The sequence below is a fragment of the Dromaius novaehollandiae genome, chromosome 9 (assembly GCF_036370855.1).
Source record: "Dromaius novaehollandiae isolate bDroNov1 chromosome 9, bDroNov1.hap1, whole genome shotgun sequence".
Lineage (NCBI taxonomy): Eukaryota > Metazoa > Chordata > Aves > Casuariiformes > Dromaiidae > Dromaius > Dromaius novaehollandiae.
In genome coordinates this window covers 3,371,164-3,393,109 of record NC_088106.1, presented here as the reverse complement: position 1 = coordinate 3,393,109, position 21,946 = coordinate 3,371,164, and the positions used below count along the sequence as shown (strand labels likewise).

At 51.3% G+C, this 21,946-nt stretch overlaps 1 protein-coding gene across 1 annotated transcript in view; it reads right to left on the bottom strand.

The window, feature by feature from the left end:
* Window positions 1–21,946, bottom strand: part of SCHIP1 (schwannomin interacting protein 1) — a 179,252-nt gene that overhangs the window by 10,832 nt on the left and 146,474 nt on the right. The window contains exon 6 of the mRNA XM_064516555.1: window positions 2,858–2,976. Coding sequence (XP_064372625.1) covers window positions 2,858–2,976 — 119 coding nt within the window. The remainder of the gene's footprint in view (window positions 1–2,857; window positions 2,977–21,946) is intronic.

Here is a 21,946-nt window from a genome sequence, read left to right as displayed (position 1 = left end):
CCCATAGCGCCTCGTCTTCAGCCCCGACTCGGAAAGCCTTTAGGTTCCTGTAGCCTATGGCCTACATATATATATATATATGTAGCCACGAGCGGTGGCTGCTGCTGTTAGCAAAGAAAGCCCTGCTCTGCGGCCTGGTTTGAATTTTGATTAGTTGCAATTTCGGGCTGCTGCCGGACGGCGGGTTAATCCAGCACGCAGCCCTGGCCTGAGCCCCGCTGCCGGTGGGGGGAGGCAACCGCAGAGGCCTGACCTTCCCCTCTGCCTCCCCAAACGCCTCCAAATCTGCAGGTGGAAGAAACTGTCCACAGACATGTTTTTTTCCCTCTGTAAAGCCTTTTTGCCCAGCTTGGAAAGAAGGCTGTCAGCTGGCCCTGGCAGCAAGCAGGATGTTTTGCTGCCTGGATAGCTGCTCGGGCACAACTACACTGAGCCCCAACTCGTTACAGGTAATATGTCAAAAACGAGGGAGCCGAAACAGCCTTTCGGTTACTGCCAGCTGGAGCCAAATCCAGGCCAGCGCCCGGGACGCTGCCGCAGGCCCCCAGCCCCAGTAATACTCGGCAGAGATCCGTGACACACACAAACGACCCCGGCACAAAGCGACCTGCTATGAACGTACGCACAGAAAAAGCCCGGACGCTTCGCAGCCGCTTTCCAGCGTGCGGGTACGGCACACGCAGGAGCGGCCCGCGTCGCGGGCGAGGGCGAGCCCCCGCATCTCCAGGCGATCTATGTCCACCCTCCCGGCAGCAAACAGTGATTTATTCCCTCGCGCTTTGCATGCAAGCATGGTTTTCAACAGGAGCAGCGATCCTGCAGAGTCCTGTGGGTGCTGTGACATCCAGCGTGCAGTAATGCTCTGCCTGGACGATAAATGTTCCCAAAATGCCAGTGCAGCTCAGTGTATCTGGTAACTTCTCACGGCACAGCTGCCAGACCCTGCCGCACACTGTTAATTAGACCTGCCGCATAATTAGAACAGAGCGGTTACTGGTCTAGCTGCAACTACGCAGAGCAGAACTGTCTTCCCTTTCAGATTACTTAAAGTTCAATTTAATTTTACAGTCGTACCTCTCTGGTGTAATAATAGTATTCCTCCTGTTTTCATGCCTCTCTCAGCTTTTTCCTTTCACCACGCCATGGCAACATGTCTATCTTCACTCCCCATGTGGGAGTCGCTCAAAGCTTTCCAAGTGCTATGGGTTACTCACCAACAGCTGAACAACAACAAACCTCTCTGGAGTCTACTTGATATCTATAGACGTTTTAAAAAATAGGACAATAAATTAGGTGTAAGCACATACAACATGACAGCCCGGGGGATGGAGCTCCGTCCAGCTACAGGAGATCAGGGAGGAAGGCAGAGAGCAGGATTAAAGCTCATTTTTTTCATTCTGTGTATCTGTATCATTCCCTATGCTTCCTCTGTGCAAGATTAATTGCCTCGAACCAATGCAGAACAGCTGAACGGCTGCTTCACCATGTGCTGACTGCCTATAGATCAGGGACGCCAAAACATGGATGAAATAGCGCAGGTTGCCATTTGCCTCACCGCCCATCCTACACACATGCCCCTTTTCCTTCCTAAACCTGGATCTAATTCTTTAATAAGACAGAACACAGTACTGGGAAGGGCAAGCGTTCCCGTACAGCACCATTAGTATATTATTCTTTATGGTGCAGATACACAATTTCATTTTTAAGAAACACCCAAGTTATTGCCCAGGGCCAAAAATGAGATTTCTCGCCCTTCTCTAGTGGATTTTCCCATTTTACTTTCAGCGTCGGAAGCATCCATGTTTTTCGCTTTATGCTCATTTGCTCGCAGATGAAGTATCGGCGAGGCAACAACATATCCAAACAGATTGATCAGTGCAGTACTTCTAGTCTTGTCCATTTTTCTCATGATATGCTAAAAGCAAGCATAAACCTGCTTCTTGTCTGCAAAATCTAAAGATCTGGCTGTATCCAAGTTGGAAAAGACAGATTAAAAATACTGCCAGTATTTTGAGAGGTAATGTTAGGTAAACTTAGCAAAGGGGAAGGAACCCTGACTGCTCTCCAGGGCTATGGTGTTAGCAAGGCATGAAATCTATCTATCAGCATGAAATCTGCTTCCAAACAGGCTGCCACCTCCCAGACCACCAAAGGAAGATGCACTTTTATAAACTTTATGAAGTCGTTTTTTCCACCAACTTTCATCAAGTTGCCTAAACTAGAAACAAAGTGACCAAGGAATTATCTTCAAGTACTTCCCAATTCAGACACGCACTTCTATCAGAATAGAAATTCAGACATTAAAATGCTACCCTGAATCTTTTGCAATTCAGCATAAAGGATTCCTTGTGAAAAAGAAAAAAAAAAAAGGAATTAATCAACTATTTTCATGGCAATAAGTCTCCAGTTGTGCATTCATGAGACTTCCACCACTTTTCTCAGCCTGCTGAAGTCCAAAGGCAATGCGCAATCCATGACAGAGAGGCAAAAGGAAAACATGAATGTAGTTGCACTGGAAAATTTAGCTGGTTTGCTTTATTCCTTGAGTGTCAAAAATCTTTCATTTACCCTCAGTTTTAACCTACTATTTTTAGTATATTATTTACAACTACTTAAGTAACAGACACCAGTTATGCATGGAGCATAAGATGTTCTGAAATAAGAAACATTTAAGAATAGGGCTGCAAGTGAGAATCGAGGGATCTTCTGAAGGGAAGGTCTCAGAGATCCCATTGGAGATCTCTCACATTTACCAGCCTCGAAGCAGGCTTTGCGGTACATCGACCTTGGCCGTGGTTTTAAAGGGTTGCTGAATGCAACGTGCAGCCCGGGAGGGCTCCTGGGCTGTTTCACCTACCGAGAGGAGAGGCTGGGCTTGCCGCTTTTGCTGCAGCTGGTATAAATTCCCGGGCCATCGTCGAAGAAACTTCCGAGGGCCAGTTTCTGCCTGATGGACTCTCTCTCATTCTTCTGAGCCTAAAAGCGAAGGAAAACAAAAAAAAGGGTTAAGCTGTTGGTCACATCATGGTCACCCATCCTCACATTGACTTCCTGTTGACTTCCCGCAGGGATGAACATTGCCCTAGCGGAAGCCTGTATCCATACGGCAAGCTGAGCTGGACACGCTGCCGCGTGCCTGCAGTGTCCCGCGCATGCCGGAGCGCGTACAGGACTTCTCCAACATGGGTCCAGGACGCAGCCCAATGCGCGCGGAGACGCACTTGGCACGCGACTGCACGGCAAACCACCATCGGCACCCACGCCTGCACCAGCATCTGTCACCTCCCTCAGCAGCTGTCTCCAAAATCAAAGAAGGCTCTTTCTGCAATTGGGGATGATGGAAATCGCACCCCCGTTCATGGGAAAGCAACCCCTCGACTCGGCGACACTGCCCTCAGAAGTACAATGTCCCGGCACACGTGGACTCGGGAGAGATCAACCAGGCTCGTGTGATTACGCGTAAGTAGGTGCCAGTGCCGCAAACCAACCGCCTCTGTGCGTGCGCAGGTATTAATGGTCACTGAAGCTCTCCGTATGCAGGGACCTGCTCTTCTGAAGTGTTTTCAGTCGTTCCAAAATAGTTTCTCGAACAAGCAGAACAAATCTCTGAGAAGGTAGGATGACCAACCACCCCGGACTACCACATCCTCCTATTTCCTTCCTCAGCCAACGTGCTTGGGGATGTGTATTTAACCACTATAACCAAATTATCCATAGTTAAATTTTTTTTTAAGAAAAGCTAGGCTACAAAATTGTCTAAACTTAATCACCAGTCAATGCTGATGGAGATGACTGTGTACTCTAAGTAATCCATGTCCAATCCACACTGACTGCAAATACATACGGGAAGGCAAGTCACTAACACGAGGAACGTTTTCAAGCCTCCAGGCACACCGTTTCCAAACAACACAGACGACCTGACCAAAAACACGCAATACAGGAAAGCCTACCACACCAGCACCGGCTGCTTCACAGCGTCAGTCTAAACGCATGTACCGTATTTCACCTGTTTGAAATAGCTAAAAGAAAGTACCTTTTTTGATAAAGGGAAGTGACATATAATTAGATGCAAATTATTAACTTAAAATAGCTAATAATTTAACTTCAGTGCGGACTACATGTATTGCATTATTATATCACCCATTATATTGTTGCTCCCTTACCAAATACGCAGCTCATTTGTAAGCCAGCTCCTTTTTAACCACTGCACACAATAATTTACAATATTGCAAACAAATCTGATTGATAGCATCAAGTAGAATTGAAATCTGGAGTCTAACTCCAGTCCTCAGGAGCTGGTAACCAGCCTGTCCAACCAAACACGTCTTCTGCTTCGTTTCCCAGGGTTTCCGTAAACGAGGCCCCAGCCACCCTTCGTGACGCAGGAGCAGGAGGAGAGAAGCGACGGAAGTCTCTTGCACACGGCGCGGATTCGGAGCCTAAAGCACGTAACCTGCTCTAATTTATTTGCCATACTGTTGGCAGCTGATGCTCCGCTGCCTGGTGAGCAGGAATAAGCAGTGCCTCTGCTTCACAGAGCACCGCCAAACCTCCTAACCCCGGCTGGCACCATTTCTCAGTAAACAAGCTCATAGCCTGGTGTTCGCGGCGTACGAGCTTCTCTAAAATTTGAAGTGACCCGCAGGTTTCCATTTATCAAATACACGGCCCTTCACCCCAAAACACGCAGAGGCGAGGCACACCAGCATCCCTCCCAGCCGCAGGGGAGCTTCCAAAGCGCCTCTGCTGCTGCGGGACGCCGAGAGACGAGCTCTCGGCACGCTCGCCGTGCGCGCAGCACAACGCGAGCAAGGGACTTCGCAGCTATTTTATCATCCACTCTGCTACTTACTGAAGGTGCTTTTAGTCTTAATGCACAGTAACATCTTGTAAATTCAGAGAAGAAACCAGTTTTGACGAGCAAATCAAGAAGTGATGAAGTAACACCTCCACCTTGCCACAGAAAAGCTTTACAGACTGAAACCGGGTCCAGTTTGCCCTGCATATTGCTGGCTCTGCTCGGCCTTATGGTGCTACATGAACATCTTCTCTCAAAGCAGTGCTGAAAACACCTGGCTGGGCCTTTGCGCTGCCATCAGCAGCTCCTGAACTGTAGTAAATCTCAGACCTGCAGGTCTGTGAAATTAATTTAAGCCTAAGAAACGCTTAAGATAAACACACACGCAATACTGAATCCTTAAGTCATCTGTAGAAAGAAGTCAAATGTTCAAATGTTGATGTTACCAGACATCAAATGAACCACGGCGTGCTGCATTTTAAGGTGTTTTGCAGGAGTATAAATAAAGATTCAAAGCATCTATTCACAGTAGCGAGCAACATGCCGAATATTGTACAGGATCAGAGACTTGGCCAGAAGCAAGACATCAATAGGTGAAAAGCACCTTTTTGGCTACCTGCAACACAGACTGAGTGAGTGAAAGCGTCGGCTCTTGCCCAACCTTTAGCTGATGCTCCAGGGCCCTGCTGCGAGCGGGTCCCCAGGGTGAGCTCCAGCGTGGGGGACACGGGGCGGCCCCAAACCCGACCCAGCACCTGGTGCCACAGCTGCTCTCACGGCTGAGACTCCTGCCCTTGCACCCAGCAGCATGCCCACGTTTTCCGTGTGCTGAAAATCGTTCTTCCCTGCATTAAAACACATATAGACACACACACACGCACTTTCCCACATGTACCCTTTCAGACGGTGCTGCCTCTCCAGACCTTTTCTAATTTTGCTCCGTTTCCCACCGAGATTGCAATGGCTCCTGGTCTGATATCCGCACGTTTAATCCACGTGCAATTTGCCTCCTCCACCAGGTCATTCCTGAGGATACTAAATAACACTGTTCCCAGGGCTGAACTCAAGACATCCCATTTTACAAAACACCCACGGGATAATGACCATAAAGAAATCAAGAGTGCTATTTGTTATTATGGAACAGGGAACAGTTACTAAGAAATATAGTATACCTAAGGGAACTGGACCTTATGCTTTAGACAAATTACCTAACAGCTGCATTATGTATCCTGAGATGGAAAACGCTGGACTGAGAAAGAAATGCATAAATGCTTCTTTAACTACCGAACATACTCCCTTTGTATCTAAAACTAACGGAGGAAATATTTGAAATATAAAGGTATTATCGAAAAAATATAATTTAAATGTATATTTTGACACTGAATCAAAAAATATATGTATTTTTAAAAAGGGGCCTGTTGCGTAGCTAAAGTCTTATCTGTTTAGACTACGCTCATTTAGAAAAGTCAGACTATTATTTTAAGGAAAAGGTTGCTTTTTAAGAAGAAACACTTTTGGATGGATGTTTTCCTTGCTCACATTCAGAGAAGACCAGAATTCACCAACGTTTTTCTCTTTCTCAGCCCTTCTGCAGGTTAGAAATCAGATTTCCACTTCCAAACCCACCAGCGCTGGGAGTCAGCGGGCGATTCCCGGTACGCGGGCATCCCTGCGGGAGGCATGTTAATACACTTAAAATACAGTTTGAAAGGTCAGTAGCTGCCTTTGTTTAAGTACACGAATAAAAACATAATGCTAGATTATGGCCTTAACTGCCTACCTCTAACACGCTTTATATTATACTCACAATAAAGGTAAATTGCCGGGAAAAGTTCAGACTTTCAGCAAAAGTGCAGCACGACTCCGTCCGCGCCAGCGCATGCGGGTGATCCCCCAGCCCCGGCTGCGCGCTGCAATTATCGGCGTTGGTAAGTCGGCTGCAATCATCTCTCCGGTGTTTGCGGACTGCACCGAGCGACTCGCATCCCTAATTGCCCCGGGGCTCCCTCTGCCGCGCTGGCGCAAAGCCCCTCGCGACCCGCCGCGGCCCCCGGCCCCCCCCCGCGCCGCCGCTCTCCCACCCGCCTGCCCGTCGCGGGAATGGAGAAATCCATCCGTGGATGCCACCACGCTCATGGCGGCCAGTGGTAAAAAAAGAGACTTTTGGGTCAATAAAGAAGAACAAAAAAGCAGGTGTCTTTGCAAACTCCAAGCTGTGGCGTCAGCTCTCGCTGTCTGTGCCATTCCTGCACCACCCCGGCTTCTCCCACGACTTCCCTGGTGTTTTCAGGAGGGCGTGAAAGCCATCAGAGCTGCCCGGATCACGAGCTGACTGCGCATCCACCAGCAGCAATGCGTTAGACCATCATCTCCTCCTGACCCACCTCGCCTCCTCCTGACCCATTTCTGGGCACGTTGTCTTGAAAACAACAGGGGACTGGGGAATTTTTCAACACTCGAATGTAAAAGTCTGTATATACCATCCATCCACCTAGCTATATGGCACCATTGACTTGAATTTGGAGGTATAAAACATCACCTTTGAGCGAGAGCATGACGTGGTGCTTCTCCCCGCGCGAAACCCTCCCTGTGGGGCACGTCAAGACGAACCGCGGGCGCTGCAGCCTCTCCCCAGCGACCGACCCGCTGCACGGCTGCAAACGTGAGCCGCGGCATTCACAGGGTGGGTGTAGATGCATCAGATTTCTGCTCTTTTCTGAGGACCCGAATGAAGTCCATACTTTATAATTTATGCCACTTAAGAGACAATAACCGCACTGCTCTTTTTGATACGTACCGCGCCATTTGGCTGATTTATTTAGTGTGCAGGCAGCTGTGTTAATAGCCTTTACTCATTAAAGATGCCATCAGAAAGAGCCAGTAAAACTGCACATACAATATTTATTTGCAGTTCAGGTGTGAGAGCAGCTCGCCATGGTCCATGCTGTCCCTTAAAACCATGTCCGCCAGGTAAGGCAGCGGATGGCGACACTTCCTGGGATTATACCGATCGGCGCCAGGACGGGAATGAGCATCAGCCATTGCTGATTAACACTGTGCCAGAAATGCTTAAAAAAGAGCAACACACCGAAATCTACATTGATGGATACCGTGAATATTCAGCAAGAGCAGGACCCCAGCAAAGCGGTGCCGCTTTCGGCACACGGCCGGCTGCAAGGGGGTTGAGCCACTCCGTGACCGGGGCCGCGGGCTGTCGCCTGCCCGTGCGCGGAGGGCGGCCAGGCAGCGCGAGCAGCCGTCACCCGCGCGGCAGAGGGGTCGGGGCCGGGGCCGGGCCCGTGCTGGCCACCAGCGCCGGGGCTTCAGCCAGGCGGCAACGGCTATTTTTGCCGGGGCCTGTCATTACCAGGCATAGACAATTACTATATTTAAAGTTCCCAACCCGTACGCGGGGCCTTTTTTTATCGCTATAAGGCACAAAGGCTGTGATTGGATTTACAAAAAAGCATGACCCGGGAATGCTTGTTTTAAAATCTTTTTTTTTGCCGAGGATTTGGGGGGAAACACAAAATAAAGTCAAACTTTCACAGCCCCACAGACCACGCTGCACGCTGCTGTCAGCATTCGGGGTGCGAGATACAAAAGCCAGGCTTGGAAAGGCTCCTCAGGGTAAAGTTGTGATAAATAAGGTGAAGTTTTGCCGACCGTGGAGGGCCGGGAGGTGCCCGCGCGCCCCTGGGAGCCGTCCGTCTCCAGCGCGGAGACCAAAGCGCCCTGTTCGCCTCTTACCTTTCTGTAATTCCCCTGCGCGTCCGGCGCGGCTGCTTGGCCGATGATGTCAGCCATCCCATCGCCCGGCTCACGCTCTACCCCCAAACCCGCACGCGGCCCGGGGGCCACCGCTCGCCGCCCCCCCCGCGCCCCAGCCCATGCCGCGGCGGCGCCCGCCTGCTCCCAGCGCCCCGCCGCGCCGCTTTGCCCTAATAAAGGCAGCGCGGCCCCGCTGCCGGCAGCCCCGGCCCCGCCGCCGGCCTCCCCCCGCCGCCGCTGCCGGCCGCGATAAAAATAGCCGGCGGCTCGCAGACCGCCCGCGGGCAGGGGAGCCGGCGCCTCGCTCCCTCCCAGCGCCGCGACGGGAGGCAACGCAAGGGGATTCCGAAGGGGTGTCACCGAAATCGGCAGCCCGCGTTGGCTCCCGCCGGCCAGCCACCGCGAGAAGGGTCCTGCTGCTCGCCGACCTCCAGATTTCTTGGAGCTTGCATTTGTTTCCTAAACAGTTATGGAGCGAAGCCCATGGCTTCACAAGCACTGCAGTTCTCCGTGCTGTTCCTGAACCGATACAATCCCTGTTTAATCCTCGCCGAGCTCTAAACCACGTCAGCTCCACCACAGCGGTGAAAAGCTTGCCGCGCATCAGCTGCCGGCGGCGAGAGAGAGGCAGCGCGTGGGTGAAGGCAAGGAGATCGCCACCGCGTCTTAGCCAAATAATTTTAATAGTCCTACAAAGTCTGTGTCTATCTGATACAGCCAAATCATGCTGCCATAATTTCCCCCAAATGCATTTTCCATTTATCAGCTCTCAGGACATGCGTCGCCACAGCACTGCTCTACTCCAACATGTCAGGGAAATTGGTAATAATAAATAGCATTGTTTAAACTCAATTATTTTTCTAGGACAGTGTCTTGTAATTACTTTGTTTCATTTGGGAATTACAGTTAGCTGGATATTTTATTATTTTTGCTTCCTCTCCGCCGCTGACTCACCGTGTCACTTCCCGACCTTCCTGAACCGACGTCCTTGCCCCGCGGCAGGCGTCCGGTGCCTGTTTCGGTAACCCTACGCAGTTCCCACTACAGCGGTGCTCAGGAGACAGCAAAGCCTGTAGCCTCCCGCAGCACTTCGACACACCTCACCCGCTTCATTTGTTTCTGCAAACACTTAGAAAAGGGTTGGTGCCAAATAATTGATCTCAAAATGCACAGAAGAGCTGGAGGAACCGCGTGTGTCTGAGCGCAGCAGGGCGGCAGGGAAAGGGGAGCAGAAAAGTTTCAAGCAAAGGTGCGGGAGCACCCCACTCCACGGAAAAACAGCTTTTTGCCGGGCGACCGTGCACGTTTGAAAGGGAAACGCTGAGGACGTGCCACGAACTCGTTGTTGGAGATGCGCCGTGGGAAAGGCGCTGGCAGCGGGAGGGCAAGCGGCCGCCATCCAGAGACGATGCTATTCCAGGACCATCGTGTTTCTCTGCAAATTTATGGCACGTACTGACTGCACCAGGCAACCCCACACACCGCTGCTCCTGCAGCTGTTCATCCATAACGAATACCTGGTGCTCAGCCAGGCTGTACGCGATTTAACAGATTTCACCTTTCCATGAGAAAGTCTTGCTGAAGCCATCATACGAGCAGGTCATTCTTCCCCAGCTACGTTTTCTCTCCCTGCCAGCACAGAAGGGCAATAAATCTGAAAAAAAATCCTTTGCTCTGAGAGGAAGGATGTTGCGGTCAGGACCACTGGACTGGGCCCCGGGGTCAATTCCTCAATCTGCCACACGCTTCCTGTGCGCTTCAGGACAAGTCGCTTCATCTCTGCATCTTCATTTCCCCATCTGCCGCGGGCGGACATCTCTGCCTCTCGCCGCGGCCGGGCTGATCGGCGCAGGAGCTCCGACCCATCACACGTTTCCACCTCGCTCCCGAGCACGCCTGCTCTCTCGTGGGCCCGGGACCTGCTGCTTGTGCGGCGATGGGGACCCACAGCCCGGCTGCAGGGCTTGGGGGCTCGGGGAAAGCTGCCCAGTGCTAAAAGCAGGCACGGTCCAGCACAGAGGGGTTGTTAAGGCTGAGCGTACAGATTTCATGTCCACCACAATCTGGAGTGAAAACCTTGGTTCGAAAAGCACCTTCATTCAAGGCAACATGACAAAGTCTCAAGGAAACATCCCAGGACATGCAGCTGGGGCTGACAAAGCAGGATCCTTTGCCCCGTGTAACTGTTTCTGGAGCCGGGTCTGAGTTGCCTTCTCCACGGCCAGGGACAAGAGGCGCTCCAGAAACCATCACCTCTCTCCTCGCCTCACTAATGCAGAAAACGCTGCTTTGAAACATGCACGTGAGAATGAGACAGATGAGTTTTGGGGTTGTCTCAGCGCAGCAGCCAAGGCTTGGCCCCAGCAGCCTGCAAGGCCCCGGCCCTGCTGCCCGCACGGGTACGGTACGAGGGGCGCGCGACTTCGGCGCTGAGAGCCCAGGCGTCCTCTCGGGTACAGAAAAGCGCACGTCAAATTGCATCAGCTGCGAAACCCGATGCCATGGTTACGGCCGCGAAACCTGCTACTCTGTTTGGTGAATGTAAACGGCAGCGCTGGGGAGAGACGGGCAGAACCACCCAAGGCTGTTTGCCTTTTTATAACGCAAAAAGAAAACTTCTAATGGGCGTATTTAGCGCTGTGCTCTGCTGCGTCTGCACCAGCGCAGCGCGGTTACCGGTGCTGGGTGTGACACCGCAACTCTGCCCCTGCCCGGAGAAGTTTTTACACCGAAGGGAAGCGCCAGGCAACGCCGGGGAGAGGAAGCAGCCCACAAAGGGAGGAAGCGGCCTGCCTGGGGGTCGGAGCCGCGCTGGGACCGCGGCCCCCACCTCCCCGCTGCAGCCTCGCTCCTGGAGAATGGGAGCCGGAGTCAAACTAACTGCCCCATGGGGGTGTAGGTAGGGCCCCCGTGCACCCCGGGAACCCGACCTGGCATCCCTGAACCGCCACGGCCTGGCCTGGATAAGATATATCTTCTAAATGAGCGAGCCTTGTTTTCTTTCACTGTAATCGTTCTGGCAGGACTGGTCAGTGCTGCATGAGCAAACGCATTTCAGCGCCGCTGCTGAGACTCTGCAGCGTCTCCCCAGCTCTCTCGCAGGCAGAAGAGCCGTCCTGAGCCTCCTCAGCCCCAGGAGAGAGCACGGCAGCGCTGCTGGGCCTTCCAGCGCTGAAGCTTGGCTTTTGGGGTGTTTGAGATCTCCTCAGAAGCCCCTCTCTTGGGGTTATGTTCTGACGTGAGATTTTATATTCGCGCTCTGCCCGGGCAGCACCTGCCAGCCCAGCCAGCCCCCCCGCACGGCTCCCCGGAGCCGCCCACTTTCGGAGCTGGTGCCGGGGTTTCTAGGGAAATACCACCTAATTACTCACATCAGTTTTTTTTTTTATTTTTATTTTCGTTGTGCGTGTGAACCACCCCAGGGAGACGGCGTTAGTACGGGCCTACTCCCCGCCGGGGTTTCTGTGGCACGGAAAGGCTTGCTGCGGGGGGGGAGGGAACACAAGGAAAGCTGGCGCCAGCCCGAGGTTTCCGAGTGCTGCTCCGCGCAAGGCTGGACCTGCGGGACAGCGATGCAGACATGCATTTACAAAATGCGAACTCAAACGCTGGCGAAGGCCGCAAGTCAGCAAAGCGCTGCTAATACACGTGTACAACAAAATGCAAATAACTTCACCTTAATTTCTGTATTAAGGTCCAGACTTACACCCTGCGCCTTTATGCTGTGCAAGCCCCGCACCTCCCAGACTGCAACCCCCGTGCAACAGCTTTTTCCCTGCCAGGCTGCAGGAGAAAGAGCCCTAAACATGATGCTTGGCACAGGAGAACAGGTAACTATAAGGCAGAAAAAGGCAAAGAGAAATAACGAAGAGAAAAATACAGTTTTCTTTTATGCTTGATTTATTTGTAGCCTTCAGACTACGTGTCCTTATTTAAATATTCGGCAGAGGTTAAAAAAGGAGGGTTTTTAGTATAGTTTTTTTAAAAACAGCTGGGCGCCGGGGTTCGAGGGCGCAGCTGGGAGATGAAACGCTCCCTGCTCCCATCGGTCAGTACCAGGATTAAGGACGTGGCAGTTCGCGGGGCACCGATCAGCCAGGGCTTGGCAAGTGCCGCGGGAAAGGCCTCTGCCGCTGCCGGCTCCTGAGCACCGGGGACCTGCCCAAACGCAGCCCCCCGAGCGGGGGGAGGTGCAGGGGCCCCCAGCAGCCACGTCCGAGAGCCCAGGGGAGCTGGCGGCCTGGCTCCATTTTGGGGAGCAGCAGGAACCATCTCGGTGCCCCTGGAGCTCCTCGTTTCTCAGCTACGAAACAATTTGGAGGATTAACTTTTATGCCGAATTTCTCTAAAACAGACGTGTTTTCAGGCTCTCCCTGTGCACTAGCTCGTTGCCCTAGCTACTTCATTTCGCAGCTCTTGTTAGACCCGGAGCAGCTCCAGAAAGCTGTGGCGCAGGCCACCATCCCCGTCCCCCCGCGCCCGGGCCCGCTGCCGAGCCCCAATCCCATCATCCACAGCCTCCAGCCGCAGCGTAAACCCCGGATTGCTGACCACAACAGGATTAAACCTTGGCCTTTAGGTTAATGGGTTTGTGTGCGCGTGTGACGGGGGGGAGGTTTCTCCTGCTCTTTGCAATGCAGCAGGGAGGTGTTTGACCAGATTGCATTTGCAAGATAGCAAAGTCCGTCGCAGAAGCAAATGCGCGGATTTGCGCTCCACCTTCCTGGCTGCTTTCACAGCAGCATTTTTTGTTTTGGAGCAGCGGAAGCAGCTCCCCCAGTACCAAGCAGGGAGATTAAAATAGATAAAATGCAGCAGCGCGATCATGACAACGGAGCCGCATTAGCATGCAGGGCCGCAAGCCAGCCTCGCTGTGCAGCCGGCTCGCGGGGCCGGGAACCTTCCCCGGCCGCAGCTCCCGGCGGAGCAGCTCCCGCGGCGGGCGCAGCAGGCCGCCCTTAACCCCTCCGCTCCTGCACCGTGCTGCGTAAAAACAACGGTGCCGCTTATCCAAGCGCCAAGAGCAACAGGCGAGGGGCTGCAGAAAGAGCAGCTCTGCGAAACGGCGCCCAGCAAAGCAGCCTTGTATTCGAAAGGAGCTAAAATGGAAGCTCATTTTCAGAGGCGTTTATAAGATTCCTGCGGTAAAGCATCCTTTACACTCTCCTCTTTCCGTATGTAATTATACTTTAGTGCCTTTTCCCTTCGCACCACGTTACAAGCAGCGGTATTTTGTCTCCAGGCCCAAAGTTTGCATGAAAGGCAGCCGCAGAGACTAACGCAGAGGAAACGCCGCATTTCTCAGCATCGCGCAGATTTAACGACCTGCCGATGCAATCGCGCCCCGACTGTGCAGGTGCACAAAGCAGCGGGAGGGAAGCGGCGGCACAGCCCCCCGGCTGCCAAGCACCCCGGCCCGCGGCCCCGCCGTGCAAACCCAGCGCGGTGCGTTTTGGGGAGCCTCTCCGCGCACCCCTCACCTGGTAGCAGCAGCTCTCCTGGTGCACCATCGCAGCGCATCGCCCGGCGCCCAGGCGGGTCACGGCGGCTGCGGCATCGGCATCGGCGCAGCCTCCCGCAGCGGAAGATGGATGCTGCGCAGCGGCAGTGCCGGCGCGGCGCCCCGCGGGAGCTGCTGCGGGGGGAGCGCCCGCCGCCACAAGCCGCCAATTATGTTTCCCACACAAAGGAGAGGCCGGGGCCGGGGCGGCCTTGCGGGGCCGCGCGTTAAAGGGAAAAAGGCGAGAAAAGGGAAAAGGGAAGGGGGATGGAGGAGCCGCGGGAACCGACCCTCTCGCTCACGAGCTGCTTTTAAAGCTGCATCTTGCGTTTGAAAGGAAAAAACCATATTCCGAGCAGGTTTTTAAGAGGGTGTCCAGGAGGCAGCTGGTCCCTGCGGGCCGACCAGCACCGTTCGAGCCGGGAAGGGAAACCGAGGCGGGCGTTTGCACCGCCTGCTTCGCTGTTTCTCACCCAGGCACGCTGCAGCCTAGAGCTCAGCACCAACAAAGTCAGCAAGCGGGGGGGACGGGGTAATACCCGCAGGTTAAGTCCCCCATAATCGCTCCTGCTCAAGGAAAACACTTCTTAAAAAGAAAAAAAATATATATGCATGCATATGTATTTGTATATATGTGTGTGCGTGCAGCAAAACAAAATACTAGACAGCTTCTCCAGCTACGGAGCCAAGGGGCCAGGAAAGCAGCTCAGCCGGCCAATTTCTCATCCCCAATTTCTCATCCCCGTGGGAAGGAAGTGAAGAAATACAGACGAGTTACTCGCATGGGAGCCACAGACAGCCCTCTTCCTTTGGCCTTCGTAACTTCACCCTGTCCCACATATTTATTTTTACGTACACGTTTCCGGTGCCGCGACTGAACTCTGGCAGCCCCGAGAGCCCCTGCAGGACGGTAGTTGCAGCGTGGTCTCCCATCCCTTGGGAAAGGCAAGGAGAAGGCAGGGGAAGGAACCTCACGCCCGCGAGCAGTCAGGGCTAGCGCCGGCTTTTCCCACCTCGGAAGAAAACGCTGCGACTTTTTCCCGCCCGCAGTCCTCCTTCGACGGGCATCATCTGGCCTAGCTGCGGAAACGCTTATGTTTCAGGTTGGTATTGGCAGATCGATCTGGCTGATACAAAAAAACCTAGGCCAAACTAATACGCCTTTTCTTAAAATCTCAAATATACATATATATATTTGGATCATGCAACGCAGGTAAAAACAGATGATGATTTTAACAACAAATCACCCATCACGAAGGGTGAGGCAACGAGTGCAGCCGCAGGCCGCGGCAGGAGACCCACCGCTCAGAGCCGCGACGCGGCAGGGCTGCTGGGCGCCGCCTGCTCGGAGCTTCTAACCACCAGAGCCTCCAGTTTTGCAAATACTACGGGCGATGCCGTTTGCCTAAGTGACAACTACGCTTGCGCAAACCCAGCAAGCGTTCAAACAACTGGGAAACTTATACGTGGAATCATGGGATTTTATCTGTATTTGCTCACGCTTTACTTGGAGCTACGGATTTAGCTCTTCCTTAAGCCAAACTAAAGCTTTCCCAGGGTTTAAACCTAGCAAGAAATAACAGATTATTTTTTTAATCAGTTAATACTGGAAATCTGCTTGGAAAGGGGAGTATCTCTTTGGATTACATTCAATTCTGTAAGTCTAATGCTACAGACTACTGCTTCTTTATTTAAGAAAGATGACGATGAGGTGTTTTCCACCATTTTGGCTGTGTTACTCTTCTTTATGAGGAGATGATCCTCAGGGGGTCTGAAAACCCCAAGCAGTCTCCCTCCCCTTCCACAGAGGCTCCTGGAGTGCTTCACAAACGAGAAGCTCCACCAAACCTTTACGAAGCGCTGGGGCAGCAACTGGTAAATTTTTAGGATAAAAACTTGTGCACTGAAATTTTAGGATGAAACTCTTCTTGTTCCTCCTACAAACCCAAAGATGACATTAGTGGAGTAAAACTGACCTGCGGGAACAAAACCCCGCACATGAGAGTGTGGAGAATGCCAGCCCCTCACCTGCGCGGGCGCAGCGGGCTGCTGCGCTCCTGCCTGCAAGCATACATCTTGCAGTTTCAACAGTCTCATGCTGTGTGTTTTGTGGGTGAGAGATCTGTCCAAAATGCAACGCAGTAAATTTGCTACACAGCCCACAGAAAGCATCTTTGGCATTATATAATCTAAACACGATGTTATCTTCTCTCAAAACACGCAGAAGGTTACAGTAATTTCGGTGCCACATTACGGTACCTCTGATGCACAGTATGTCAAATGCTTTACAGGGAGTTAGAGTGACTAAGTCAAGTCACTCAAGTATTTATAACTTTCTGGTGATATAAAAGCGGAAAAACATATGGTAAACAACCAGACTTTTTCACGAAACTCATCTAGAAAGACCTGCTGATACAGCTGCACAGGCTGAGTTTTCACATGTACAATTTAGAAGCTGGATCACATGTGCTTAATGGCAAATTTAGACATGGCTTGATCATTAAGCAGTCATGATATCTGACCAATTATTTACTACTACTGAACAGAGAACCATTTCATCTACCAGCTGCTAATGACTACGGTGAGACAGCAGCAGAAAAGCTATAGCTGGCTCCTTGCAGTTTTATTTGTATTCTTAAAAATAAACAACTCTTTTGGAAATGCAATATTCATGTTATGTAAAATGCGAGGGAGAACATGAGCTTTCTGGCAGGACAACATAAAACTTAGATCCTGCAGATTTTAATATCAACAAAAATAAATTCAAATGTTACAACCCACCTAGCTCTCCAGCACTATTCCTACCCCTTTGGGAAAGTATTTGTAATAACTTGCATCAGCTACGAGTAATTTTCAGCGTCTGTGGCCTGTACACAGAGACGCACACAGTGCAGGAGACCTGAAGTTCGAGGGAAGCACAGGGTTTTTTGGATTCGACGGCTTATACCACAAGTCAGTCGGTCGCAGCGTGTTATTTTTACATCATCTCAACTGAACCAGAATTAAACCTCTTCCACCAGTTTTCCCTGCAGCACAAACGCAAAATGGCATCAAGCACGAATTAAAACCGCGCACAGCTGGCTGGTAGGCCGAGATTTACGGCTCCCCGGGCCGCGTGGTGCCAGCTGTGCCCCCTTCCCCGTGCCGGCCCCGGCATGCAGCTCCCTACGCCACCTCCCCAAACCCATCACACACGATCCACCAGAAATCACACGTTTTCCCCCTCGACCCCCTTAGTGCGAGACGGGACGGCTTCTCCCCGCCGCACTAAGGCCTTGTTGGGGCGGTGTTTGCCCTGTAACCAGCCACGGGCTGGGGCCGGCCCTGGCAAACCACGTCCCCGCGGTGCCGCGCTGTGAGAGGGACGGACACGCAGAACTGCCGGCTGCTAGCGAAGAGCTGCTTGAATTGCAACAAAACCAGGCTAAATTAGTCTGACTTAACGATGGGAAGTGGTTAAAAAAAAAAACAAAAAAGGCATTTGCAATGCACAGGTGGAGGGGTAGAAACACTAAGGCGAAAGAGGAGAGAAGGAGGTCCATTTACGGCTCTTGCACTCAAATTTTGTTCTAAAAAGCACATTTTCCACCCTGAGACGTGCGTATGTGGCCAGAAGGGCAGGTACAGCCCCGCTTGCCTCTGCGAGGCAGTCGCAGGAGGGAGACGTCCAGCCAGGGATTATCACCACTGTGCTGAAGCATCTGAAAGACCCTCTGGTAAGGTCTTTCGGGAAGGAGATCCAGGGTGCAAGCAGCTGCTGTAATAAGAGCACAGCCGCTATTAAACCCAGCTTCCTGCCGGGCTTCTCGGCAGCGGGGCCCGGTGCTTCGGCTGCAAAGGCCAGACGCCCCAGGCTCCCTCTGCATGGGCAAACAGGCACATCCCGGGAAGCTCACGTCCGCCGACGTAAATGAGGCAACACTTCCTATTTTATACGCCATGTAATGATGAAATGACCTTGCAACGTGTCCCAGATTATTTCCTATAACACAAGCTGCAGCAGTGCTAAACCCCGTGTTACTATGACAGATTACCAGGAAACTAGGTCAGCTGGTGCTGCAGATAGCGAACTTGCTGCTCCCCGCTCCTCGCAGCGAAGCGGGCCGTGGAAGAAGGCAAGCAGCCAATTTTAGTAGCGTTTCTGCTCTCCGCATGCTACCCTGGGCGGGAAGCGTCTCAGCTCCTCATCCCGGTGCTCCCAGGAACCAGGCACGCAGGCGCACAGTGGACGCACACGGAGTCAGCACGCGTACTTCCAAAGATATATGACCCACATACACCCAAAAGCGTTATTTTGCCTCTTGCTGACACTGCTAGCAACATCAACAGTACCCCATCCGGCTGGGGACTTCGGACAATTTAACCTTCCTTTCCTGCTCTTAAAAATATCTGAAGTCTTAAATAAAAGAATTAGGCTTCCCAAGTCTTTAGCTCTATAAATATTCATATAGGAGAAACTTGAAATCATTAGAGCTGTTTCTTCTAATGTGTGAGCCCTGAATAACATCTTCATAATTACAGTTAAATCTCTCTGGTAACAGATTTGGTAGAATTTTTTAATAACCAATAACCCAATTATGCATTTTTAAATACCCCTCACTGTGCAGCAAATTGAGGCTTGCTACATACAGCCTTTGGACAGACTTCGCTATCCCCTGGTCCCCCATTTCTTTATTTTTTCCAGATGAGAGAAGGGGGGGAAAAAAAACCCAAGACTTGTGTTGTGCTGCTGTCAGACACTTTTCCACTTGTACCAGCACACAGATTTAAGATGTGGTTTGGAAAAAGGACTGTCCTGAGATGCGGCGGCTGTGCCCAGCACCGTCCTGGGGGAGAGGAGAAGTCCCGCCGGCCCTCCGGACCCAGCTGGAGGCTGCTGGAGCATCTGAGGATGCCGAGAGAAAGAGGGGATGGGAAGAGAGGGGAAAAAAGAAAAGAAGATGGGATGAGAAGAGGGGGAGGAAAGAGAGAGAAAGCTTTTCCCAGAGAAAATGAAGAACAGCGTAGCCCTCAACTTCCTCAGGTTTTGAAGGTGCTCCCAGAAAAGCTTACCTGACATGTATACAGGCACGTACACACGACATGAGCTAAGCAAGGGCGCTGGAAACGCAAGCAGCCACACGCTACCAGCCAGCGTCGCCCGATTCGAAGGAAAAAGGCTCATCCTCATGGGAAAGGAAGGTTTCTGCCCCATTTCTCCCCGGCTCCCACCAACAAGGGGGGCCGGTCGTCCCAGCGAGGCCGCCAGCACGAGGCCGAGCAACTGAACGGCAAACTGCAGCTTACCGAAGTGAGGATGCAAGTGCAGACTCGGCCCAAAGGGAGACGAGAAGCCCGAGTCCCCCAACACACCCCCGCAGAGCGGCTGAATTTTCCCGAGCTTCCATGAAATCACTCCCAGGACAGGGCGAGAGATGCTGTTGCGGCGGTAAGCGCCTTGGCAGGCAGTCAGGCAAGCGGCTCTTCCCGGGCCCTGGGACCGTCGTATGCAATGCAGCCTGAATCACTAGAGGTCCCTGCGACACAGGGACAAAACACAGCACGCGAACAGCTATCGTAAACACAGGCTTTTTCTTTTTGAAAACAAGATTTTGGTAAATCACTTGTTATAAATCTTACTCTGGCCTCCATGGATTTTATTAAACACAGCTTTTCACATGTGGAACGTTTTCCCTTCCTTTATGCCTGGTCAGGGAAATGCAGCAGAGCCGGAGTGAGAGACCACCGCAGTCAGCTCGGTCCCAGCTCGTGAGCACTCGCCCTGCCGCAATAACCAGCGGGTGCCCGCGCCACTTGGGCATGTTGCAAACTAGCCTCATCTGTCTCTCCGGGAACACGAAGAATTACACGGGAACTTTCCCGAGTTCAGCTCCTGAGCCACTTGCAGAAATCCCATGTCCTGCGTGCCAGCGCTCAGCAGCCAGTACGCTGCCAGTCTGCAGAGCTGCCAAGGTAGCCAAAGTAACGTATGGATGAAATATTAAAGCCTTTTAAATGTGACAAAGTCCCTGAAACTGCAGCCTGGCAATGCAGGAGCACAGGTTTAAGTATAGCTTCCACTTACGTACAGTTGCTTAATTTGTCTTTAATGCAGCGCGTATCAACAGGGAACACCTCTGTGACAGGCTTCACGGAAGCTCCTCCGAGAAGAAAACTGAGGGCCTCAGCCATCCAAAAGAGACGGCAGATGCCTTCCCTAATACATGTGTGAATGCAGCCGAAAACTGCCAAGGGACCCCAGGAGAAAGGAGGTGCCACCACTGTACCCTCTTCTGTGAAACAGCAGCCAGAACAACTCTTAAAAGAGACTGCAACATGCCTACCTTACAAACCCAGCTTCCTGCAAGTGCCCCAAGGAGTGATGCTGCTCTTAACAGCTGGTCCACAGAGGGCAGAAATGACCTTACAATCCAAGTGGTTTATAGTTTGGAACTGAAAAACCCAGAATAACTATCTGACGTCTAAAGAAGTCAGAGTTCAAAATTTGTGGGTGGCGAGGGAGTGTTTTGATACCAGTTGCCTCAAGCCCGTCACTTCCTTTTTATTCCCCTCATTCCTCGAAGCAGGGAGGGGTGGAGAAGACGTATTTATGGGCAGGCTTTTATATTAGAACTCATCTTAATTGCAAAGCACATGGTAACAGCACAAAACAGGTAGCTACAGGCTGAAGAAATAAACAGAAATTATATTACAAACTTGCTCTGAAATTAAAAATTTCATTTTCAAATCCATAGCCAACTAGTACAAATATGAAGGCACTAACACAAACAGGTAGCAGCAGTATCATTTAACTGCTTCCTAAATAAAAGCATGAGTCTGCTAAGACAAATCTCAGTCTGACTCATGGTCAGGATAAAAATAAACAGGAGGTGATGCTTCACACAGTTCTGAAAGTTCAATGTCCATAATTTAAAGCCTACTGCAAAAGCCTGGTATCAATCTTACTTTTTTTTTTGGCCTAGTTATATTATGCACACAACTCTCCAAAATCAATAAGCCTTCACCCCAAGGTTCAAATCCTTAACCCGCCGCGATCTGAGAGCAAGGTGTTTTGGAAGTCTGCAGTTAATGTGTGGAGGAAAATCCTGATCCATGTGAGCAAAATATTAAGAACCTGCTTCTTGCATGATGTTTGTTTTACATTTGCAGTCTTCGAGCAAATGGATGCAAAGATAATTTTCCAAATTCTATTCCCAACCCAACTGTCACTTGATGGGGGAAAAAAATCCTATGCTGCAACAGCCTCTAAATCAGAAAGCTGACACATTTAATAAACATGCCACATTTTGAAATGGACATCAGTTACAAGAAGCCCCTAAAACAATACCACTCACAAAATATGTCAGCAATAAAAAACAACCCCCTGTTCACTCCTGACACCATAGTTCTCAACATAAGACTTGTGGTTAGCAAAACACAGTATTGAAAATAACTGTGCAAAGTTACAATTTTTGATAGGGCAGGCACACTCAGCATGAGGATGGAAAAAAGCTAAAAATAACAGGATAAGCAAGGGTGGATCCTAGCAGAGCCTTATTAGTCATGGAACGAAGGAGTAACACGCGGGCTGCTCATGGGCTACAAAGCAGCACCATATAAGAGCAAGAGAAAAGAGTCTTGTTTCCTAAACCATTTTTTTCCCCTCCACTCTTCTACTCTGCCCTAGGCACTCTTCCCTTCTAGCAGAATCTATCCTGAAGATTTTTAGCTTTTGTTAATGAGAGCATACTGTTTTCTGTGAATCTTTAAAAATAATAAATGTCACAGGTGACTCACTTTAGGGTGTCTGCTTGAACTGGATCAATATTGACAGAAAAGCATGTGACGGTTTCAGTACAGCTTTCTCCTTACACCACCCTCGTGTCAAAATTGAACCT